The 9,688-nt window shown below is 39.4% G+C and overlaps 1 protein-coding gene across 1 annotated transcript; it reads right to left on the reverse strand.

Moving 5' to 3' along the window:
- Positions 1 to 3,533: 3,533 nt before the first annotated feature.
- Positions 3,534 to 9,688, reverse strand: TMEM70 (transmembrane protein 70). The gene is made up of 3 exons (XM_074318720.2): positions 9,362 to 9,688; positions 8,148 to 8,253; positions 3,534 to 4,204 (listed from the first exon to the last, which is right to left on the reverse strand). Exons 1-3 carry the CDS (start codon positions 9,569 to 9,571, stop codon positions 3,747 to 3,749), a joined length of 774 nt encoding a protein of 257 aa, XP_074174821.2. The 5' UTR covers positions 9,572 to 9,688; the 3' UTR covers positions 3,534 to 3,746.

A 9,688-nucleotide genomic window follows, 5' to 3' on the forward strand; every position in this document is an offset into this window, starting at 1 on the left:
TTTCTTCCATATTTACTTTCCCCTTGTTTAAAAGGCAAAAATCCATGGGAGGGTGGGGACATGAGGCGTTATTCAATGGATATGAGTTTTAGGTTTGCAAAATGAAAAAGTTCTAGAGATCTGTTACACAGCAATGTAAATATAGCGAACACCATACTGAACTGTACTAAACTGTACTTAACTGTACAGTTAAGATGGCAAATTTTTGTTATGTGTTTTTTTCCCATAATTTAAAAATGTGTTTAAATCATTAAATTATGGGGGGTGGGGGTGAAGGGAGGAAAAGCCGGGTGAATGCCCCTAGTGGTCTCAAAATACCATCTCCCACTACAAGAAACAAAGACTGGAGAAACTGCTGATTCCAGGTCTGGGGCAGAAAATGTACAAGATGAGTCTGGAATACCGTGGCACATTAGAGAATCAATGTGAAGATAGTCCCACTGACCAAAGATGGGTTGCTTATTGCTTCTGTAACAAACAACCACCAACTTAGTGGCTTAAAACAATCCACATGTGCTCACTTACTGTTCTGGGGATCAGAAGTCTGAAATCAGTGTCACTGGGCTGCAGTAGGTGTGGCCAGAGTTGGTTGCTTGTGGAGACTCCAGGGGAACAACCTGTTTCCTTGCCTTTCGCAGCTTCGAGTTTCAATCCTTGCATTCCTCCATCTTCAAAGTTCGGCACTCCCATCTCTGCTTCCATCGTCACATTGCTTTCTCCTCTGCTCTCCCGCCTCCCCTTATAAGGACCCTGTGGTTACACTGGAACCATCTGGATAATCCCGGATAATCTTCCCAACTCAAGATGTGTCTATAAAACTCCCTTTGCCATATGATGTAACATTTGCAGCTTCCAGACCTAAACACCGTGGGGACCACTTCAGCCTACCAGCACACGTGAACATTAAGAGAGTAACGGCAAGGCATGGAAATACATCAACGATATTTAAATCCATGGGCCCATAATAATTTTTTTTAAGTCTAATTAATCATCAGAGGATGCTAGGAAACCAACTCTATTTTGAAAACTGGTAAATTAAAGGGAAAGAACCAAGCACTTATCCTGACTTTCCTGTAGAAACTGAACTACCAGTAACCAAATCATAAAATAATTGGATATTTGAACAGACTGGATATTTGATAACATCAGGAGGGAGGCAGTTTAGATATCAAAGTTATATGTTTTATTTAAGTCCTTATCTTGTAGTTATAAAATTAAACATTTAAGAAAGAAATGTTATGATGTCTGTGATTTGCTTCCAAATAAAAGTAGAGGGCAAGTGGTTGGGGTCTAGATGAAATAATATTGACCACAAACTGGTCACGTTAGTTCATTGTACCCTTATCCTTTTGAATGTCTGGAATTCTCAATAAAAAGCTACAATGAAAGTACAGTGTTCTGAAAAAAGAATACAATTTTTAAAAATTTTATTGGGGAATATTGGGGAACAGTATGTTTTTCCAGGGCCCATCAGCTCCAAATCAAGTGGTTGTCCTTCAATCTAGTTGCAGAGGCCGCAGCCCGCAACCTTGTTGTTGAGAGCTGGTGCTCTAACCAACTGAGCCATCCACCCGCCCCCAAAGAACACAATTTTAACAATTGTTTCCAAGCTAAGACTCATTCCTATCAAATGGCCATTTTGTTACTTTTGCTTCCAAAGCTGGTCTTCCAGTGTAATAAGATCTACATTGAGGAAAAGGATTATTTTATTGTCTAAGGGTGTATTATCTGATGGAACCCAGATGTCAGCCAGGGTCACCCTGCCTTTTGAGACTCAGAAGGGACTCAATGCCCGTCCCATGCATAGTGGGAGACTCATCACCTTCCCTATCTTTCCAAGATCATTGCCTGGGGTGAGGGTAGAGAAGTGGCATGGACAGATGTGCCTCTATTTCTCCTTCTTACCTTGACCTGAGTTGTTTCTGCTGACTTATTTCAGTGATGAATCATGTTATCCTATGCATGCTGATTTGTTTCTGCATCCTGGTCTCGCTCCACCATGCCCTCGAGAAGTCATTTTTCTCACTTTGTCTTTTAATTAAGCTTTTTTTCTTCTCCCTAAATAACCAAGTTGTCTTCTGAAGAATGATTCTAATTAAATTAGGTTTGTCACTCCATTACACAGGCAACAAAATGGTCACACAGATACAGGACATTTTAAAAGGTATAATGTGCTCAAAACAAGTTATGATGAATGTGACCCTTAGAAGAAAACTTTAAAATGTTAGCAATGCTGGGGGTTTTTTAGGAGTTTTTTTTCTTGCTTCTCCTTTCAATGGAATCATTTTTTATAGAAAGATATAAATCACATTAACTGCTAAGATAGCAACAGGTATTTATCCAGGTAACATAGGACAGAGAACAGGCAGGCAGAGGCCCAATCTGGGGACAGAGATGGCACCAGCTTGTTCATCTCTCTATGACCCTAGAGCCTGCCCTCTGCTAGGCAACTCGCTGATCCAAGCAGAAGGCAGGCTCTAGGTCTCAGATCGGAACTTTTCTTCCATGTTTCCCCGAAAATAAGACCTAGCTGGACAATCAGCATTAATGAGTCTTTTGGAGCAAAAATTAATATAAGACCCGGTCTTATTTTACTATAAGACAGGGTATAATACCTATAATATAATATTAATTTTTGCTCCAAAAGACGCATTAGAGCTGATTGTCTTGTTAGGTCTTATTTTCGGGGAAACACGGTACTTTGCCTCCTGTAAGCTTCTAACAGCTTAGACGTGAATGATTTTTCTCTATGAACTAGTGATGCCCTTGCTGCTTTCCCACCAAGCTCCCTTATACACAGGCAAGAGCAAAGATTAGATTTACCACCTTAGCAGGTAATAAAAGATATTAGGCAGCTCCATACACACTGGGTGTTTTCTTAACTGACTGGCAACTAGCATAGTACGCGGCACGCTGTATGTGCTTAATAAGTATCTACTGATCTAAATAGCATGGTTTGAGGCCTTTTGCTCCTGGCTGAAAATCCTTCACAGGAACCAACTTCCATTTTACAATTAGAGGTAAAACGTCTTATAATGCCAATACTTGATAAAGTTAGCAGAGAGACTGCTATTTTATAAAAGGTACTGTCCACCTATTTAGTAGTACATGTGATTTTCCTGATAGGGTACACTAAGGGAGGGCTGTACATGATGGCAAATGGGACCACAGAAGACAACACACTTAAGTCACCATTTCCCCACCACTAACCACACTCGACTGCACACAGACCGTTACTGGGGGCAACCCTGCCAGAAAACCTAGGCAATAAGCTGTGTTCAGAACCTAAAAAAGCAGATTAAGTTTTCCATAATTTATGAATTTTTAAAACTGGAGTTTTTAATGTGAGGAAAGATAGTATGTATACACTTAGAAATATCCAAACACAAAGGAAAAATACTTCCTCCGTTTGCTTCTGACACCCGATTCCCAGCTGAGAGGCAACTACACTTATTACGTTTTCCATGCATATGCCAGCAAGTACATGTGTTTTCACACCTTTTTTTAAAACACAAATGGTGCAGTATTACATGTTCTGTTTTTCAAACATAGCTTCTTTTATTATATAGGAACATAATTCTCTGAATAGGAACACAATTCTCTAAAAATTAATTCCAAGATCTGCTTGCTACAGTCTCACATTATTTTTACAATCAGTCACTAACAGAAAACAAAAATAAAGGCAATTTTATTATTATACATTGGAACATAAATCACATGTAAGCACAAACATAAAAACGAAAGACTCACTTCTCATCTTTAATCTGTTTCTCTTCACCGGTTTCTTCCATGTCAAAAGTGAATGGTTTGTCATAACCCATTAGATGGTCATAGTCTTCAGGGTTGGGAAAGAGACCTGGGTTCACTAACAAGGACTTTGTTTTAGCATAAAATGTGGTGAACACGTGTGTGCTGTTTGGAATCTTCACGTCGTTCTGGTGAAACACTGTGCTCGTCTCTGAAAGCACAACATTGTAAGTGATGGCTTTGTAAGTGTCTGTTGCGGCCTCGTGGTACAACCGGATGACATAGCCTTTTGTAATAAAGTGAAGCAGTGCTGGAGTGATCAGCGTAAAGCTCCCTATGACGCCATAAAATAAGATCTGTAAAGGCAGACTTCCAAATATGATATTATTTTGTGCAAAAATGTACGGCAGAAATGCAAGGCTGATCAAACTTGTTGAGTAAGAGAAACATTTCACACCTAAATAGAAAGAAAATGGGAGAGGATTAATTTTTAAATTTTATACAAGAATCAAGCTAGCCAATGAACTCTTCCACCTTTCTTACTATATCATCAAATCAACAAGAAAATCAAAACACATAGAAAGTGTTATGACGTTCCAGGCTGTTTTAAACACATCACATATTTTATTCATGAAAGCTACAGAAAGCCCTATGACATAGATGCTAATTATTACCAGGAAGTAATTTAAGAGATGAGACAAACGAGGGACTTGCTCAACGTCACAAAGCTGTCCAGTGACAGGTTGACTTTCAGGCAATCTGACTCCACAGTCCAGGCCGTTGGCCACTGCGTTGGACCAAGTCTCCAAATGGGAAACTCACTTTAGGGTTCCCTGGCTTCTACCCACCTCAGTTCCCCGATGAAAGATTTAACATTGCTCAACAATCCTCAGGGTCCTTACAATAATTAATTCAGGCAGTTTAATTCAAATAAAAGTCTATTAACAAGCACTTCTACATAGCTAACATAAAATCTTCAAATATGGAACTAACTTTATCAAGCTTACAGCCCAAGATTAAAACAACAAAACACCAAAAAAATAACACCAGTAGTTAAGAAATATGTGGGAAAGGTATTCAACTTCTTTACCAAGGAAAGACATTCAACTTAAAACAGTAAGGTATTTTCACCTATTGTATTAGAAAGATTAAAAATCAATGACTTCTGAACTGTATACTTAAAAATGGTTAAAATGGTAAATTTTGTAATGTACATTTTACCACAATAAGTAAATAAATGACTTTAAATGTAAATTTCTCTTAATGTGAATATATAATTTTAACATGATCCCAATAAAAATACTATCTGTTTGGAAAATAGACAAGTTGAAATCTTAGACAGGTTGATTATAAAGTTAATTTGGAAAAACTAACGAAGCAAAAATAAAAGGGGGAGGGTGTTAGATACTAAAACATAAGACTCTATAATTAAAATAGTGTGGTACTGATGCACAAATAGACAGATCAATGGAACAAAATGGAAAATCCAGAAATAAACCTAACAGTACATGGAAATTTAGTATAAACTAAAGATACAATCTAAATAAGTGGGACAAGTGGTGTTGGGATAACTGGATGGCTATGCAGGAAAAAATATAATTTAATCCATCCCTCATACCATGTGCCAGAAAAATGCTAAATAATCCAAAGATTTAAATTTAAAAGATAAAATCATAGAGGTATAAGAAAAAAACAGCCATGAAGTCTTTTATAACCTGAGATAGGAAAACTTTTCTAATTATGACTCAAAATACTGAAGCAATCAGGGGAAAAGACTGATAAATCTGATTCCATTAAAATGTACTTAAGTATGAACACCATAAACAAAGTAAAGAAACAAATGAAAAAAGTTGCAACTTATATCACAAAGGGTAAATATCACCAACGTATAAAAGGTTTCTAGTATGTGAGGAAAAAAACACAACGCTGTACACAAACATGCATGAAATATAAGCAGACAGTTCACAGAAATAAAAATGCACAAGGTCCTTCAACTGATGAAATGATACTAAACCTCAATAGTACAAAACACAATGCAAACCACAGAGAGATACTGTTTTTCCCCAAATTGGCGAAAAACAAGTTTGGCAGCATACTCTGTTGGTGAGGGTGTAACAAAGCAGACACTCACACATTACTGTTGGTTGAAGGCTGTTATCTTGCATCAGTAATTTAAAAATAATTCCTTCCTTCCTCCCACTGGTAGTTGCTATGACACTGGTGCACATGGGATACAATGGAGACCAAGTTGCCTCCGATATAAAAGCCTCCTCAGCCCTTTTCAATTACCTCCCCGCCCCCCCCACGACTTTTGTCACATTGTAGTGAATTGAAGAGGGCCCCCCAAATACTCATGTCCACCCAGAATCTCAGAATATGAACTTCTTTGGAAATAGGGTCTGTGCAGACAATTGGAAATTGAGACGAGAAGATGAGATCATACTGGATTAGGGTTGGTCCTGAATCCAATGAGAGTGTCCTTATAAGGAGAGGACAGGACAGAGACAGAGAAAGCCTGTGAAGTAGTTATGCAGCTACAAACTAAGGAACACAAAGAAACTGGAAGAACTCTTCCCTAGAGCCTTCACGGAACACTGGCCCTGCCCACACCTGCATTTCAGACCTCTGGCCTTCAGAATTGTGAGAATAAACTCCTGTTGCTTTAAGCCATCAAGTTTGTGGAAATTTATTACAAGATCCCTAGGAAACTAATACACACATATAATTTATGTTGCCTGGATTGAAGTAATCACTATTTTTAAAACATATTCTAGGCTTTCCCATCTTTCTGGCTTGCTCATACCACTTCCGTGCCTGGGATGCCCTTCTTTCACCCCTGTTCATGTTCAAATTCTACTCATCTTAAAATGAGAATACTATGACATCAGTAATTATGTGTTGCTGAATTAACAAGAACTGTTGACTAGAAGGCCCTTCAAATATCTTTAAACTAGGACCCATTTGGTTGTTTAAAGAACCTCCAGAAATGGTTACCTCTATGTCTTGATGTCTCTCACTTGGTTTTACATAGAAAAAAATGTTTCTCCCTCAGTTTCTACATAGAAAAAAATATTAATCCCTGATAAATATACAGGGTGACTTTCTCTTATAATATTGAAAGAAGTCAAATGTTAAATTCCTCTACAAGTTACAATTCTAGAACTTTAAATACCATGGACAGATATGCCCTTCCACGAATATGACATCCTACCCACACCAAAATTAATTCCTATTTATATTCTCTCCTTCCCTGAATGTTGTCAAGTGGGAACATGAAATAAACTGATAAGCCTTCCCTGCATTTGAAGAACGGTGTCTGTGTTGAGAAGGAAGGGTACCATGGAGGTCACTCTTAACACATCTCGGTGGCATCAATCCAGGCAGCTCGGGCCAGAGATGGGACACAGGCTCAATGGCCTACTGTATTGACTTCTGAAGAACTTTCTAACCATCTAGAATTGATTACTTCAATAACCTTAGAACTCTACTCATTAGTGATTATAATCAGTTCTTATTCCTAAAATGTTTCAAATAGCTAAAATTGTACTTTAAACATACTCTATCTTAATGTCACACACTTGAGAACTTACAGATTTCCAGAGTAAATTTTAGATGGCCGGCTGATACCAGTGTAATCAAAAACCGAAATGCAAATGTGGGTGCTGAAACTTGTGGCCAAGTTGGCTATAAAGTAATCCTCCAGATATTTCATGTTATATGTTGCTTTAAAGATTACTATAATGAAATACAACCTGAGGAACTTAAATCACAGACCTAAGTTCTTCTGGCCTTCCCTACTAAATTGTTCCGTATTAAATCCTAAATTATGATTTAAGGACAGAACTTTAAACTTGCAGCTATCTAGTACACTCTTTTCCTTCTCCATAACCTGGAAAAGCCATTAAATAAACATGTTTGTTGAAAATTCTAAGATGTCCTGAAAAATAAAAACTTAATATATTTTTGAATTATAAAAGTATTACATGCTCATTTCAACTGTCAAATTTAAAAATATATGAAGTATAGTTCTTCTCCCCCAAAATAACTACTCCTAAGAGGTATTCTTCCATACATTTATTGAATGTATTTTCAAACATTACACAAATATACACTTTTTGTTGTCTTATTTTGGAAACATCCCAAGAAGTGACCAAGGGAAGGAAACTGTAACACCTAGCCATAAGATCACAAAGTCGTAAGTCTTCAAAAATCTTTAAACCTAAAAATGCAAAGATCTCAACCTCTACATCTTTCATAAACAGGACACAAGAAAAAAATTGTCTAATTTTTCCTTATGTCTTGCAATGAAGAGGTGCTACAATAATATGTGACATAAGCTAAGAACCTATTTTACAATTATAAGGGGTAAAAAGAAAATACCCTTATTTCTGATTACCCACCAAATACTGTCCGGGCCAGATTCCCAGTATAAATCAGCCTTCCATCTTCTGACTTTTCAACTTGTGTACGTAAGCATCGAACACATCTTTCCCAACAAACAGGTATCTATTGAAACAGAGACCATTACAAAGTACATATTATAATAAATTGCATCTTAAATGAACTTTTAAATTAAAAAAAGAATTTTTAAGACAATGAAAAGAGAACTTGTCGTATGAGGTAATTTAAGGGATTCTCCCAAATAATCTAGAGCTAAAAAACAAATAAACAAACAAACAAACAAAACCCTCACACTGGCTAATAGAATGGCTTTCCTTAATGTCAGTCACAAGCAGACACATGCTGAGTTGTTTGAAGACCTAGGTTTGCATCCCAGCTCCAAGGTCTTCAGACAATACAAGTCTGACCTTGAACATGTAAAGAGTTTAGTGGTCTCACTCTTAATTGTGATTGTCAAATTGACAATCAAATTGCCCTCATTTGATTGTCAAAGATTTAAATGCATTAGCTTTAAAAAATAATAATTTTAATACACTAATGTAAGTAAACACTGCAAATTCAGGTTGTTTAAAATCCAGACCGTTTTTAATACTTCTAAAATAGTTATGCTATAGCTAGTATATAAAAAAAAAGGGTAACTCTGTCCCTAAAGGCCTTGTAGCCATCCCTTTGCATCCCTTATTCCTCCTTAAAATATTTCACTTGAAATCCTGTATCAAATTTCACAGGAACAAGGAGTCCCCCCGAACATCTGAAAGTGAATTTCACAGCACACACTTCAAAAGGCCAAAAGGCATGACTAATTCCTTTACGCTAAACTTTAATTAGATGCCAATCCCTACGTTAGACGTTTCTTCCAAGTGTCAACCGTGTTTGCTAATCCACAAACTTTACAAGGCAAGACGAGGAGACCGTTTATTCAGATTAAAATGAGAGGATGCACGTCTCCATTCCTTTTTCAGGGGCAAAAGCCTCCCTAAAGAGAGAACAAACGCCAAGTCTGGTCATGCAAGGTCTTTCCGTGCGGGCTCCGGGTGGTGCTTGTAGTTTCGAGGCCGAGGCCTGCTACTCCCGCGAGGCCGGCGGAGGACGCTCCCGCACTGGGCCATCCCGCCGCCGGGAAGACCCGTCGGAGAGCGGGAGCTCCCCGGGCCCGTCGTGCGCCCCCCCACCACCCCCCTTTCACGGATCCGCAAGCCCTCGCACCGCCGACCTGCGTTCGCACGGGACGCGGGAGAAGCGGCGTGGCTCCCCGAAGTCCCGCGATCCCGCCGCCGACAGGCCCCGCGGAGCCGCTGCAGAAGGCCGCCCGCGAGACAGCCGCCCTGGGGCCCCGGAGCGCGGCGGCCGCCCACGGCACCGCCCTCTTCCCGCCGAGCCGCAGCCCGGCCGCCCACGGGCCGCCCACGGCCAGAAGCAGCATCCCACGCGTGAGAAGGGGCGGCGCACCGCACTGCGGAAGCAGCCGGGAACCCTTGGGACCCGCTCCCCACCGGACCCCGGCTCGGGTAAGCCGCGCACGCCCCGCCCCCTAGGGCCC

This window comes from Rhinolophus sinicus, chromosome 7, assembly GCF_057876585.1.
Source record: "Rhinolophus sinicus isolate RSI-liver-muscle chromosome 7, RSI-T2T, whole genome shotgun sequence".
In the NCBI taxonomy this organism is placed as follows: Eukaryota; Metazoa; Chordata; class Mammalia; order Chiroptera; family Rhinolophidae; genus Rhinolophus; species Rhinolophus sinicus.

Excerpts from the sequence above, each read along its gene's own strand:
- TMEM70 (XM_074318720.2), bottom strand. The coding sequence starts at position 9,571 with ATGCTGCTTCTGGCCGTGGGCGGCCCGTGGGCGGCCGGGCTGCGGCTC. Across the intron at positions 8,254-9,361 it reads CGCGTCCCGTGCGAACGCAG|ATACCTGTTTGTTGGGAAAG; the intron begins GTCGGCGGTGCG and ends CTGTTTCAATAG. Across the intron at positions 4,205-8,147 it reads TCTGGCCCGGACAGTATTTG|GTGTGAAATGTTTCTCTTAC; the intron begins GTGGGTAATCAG and ends CTTTCTATTTAG.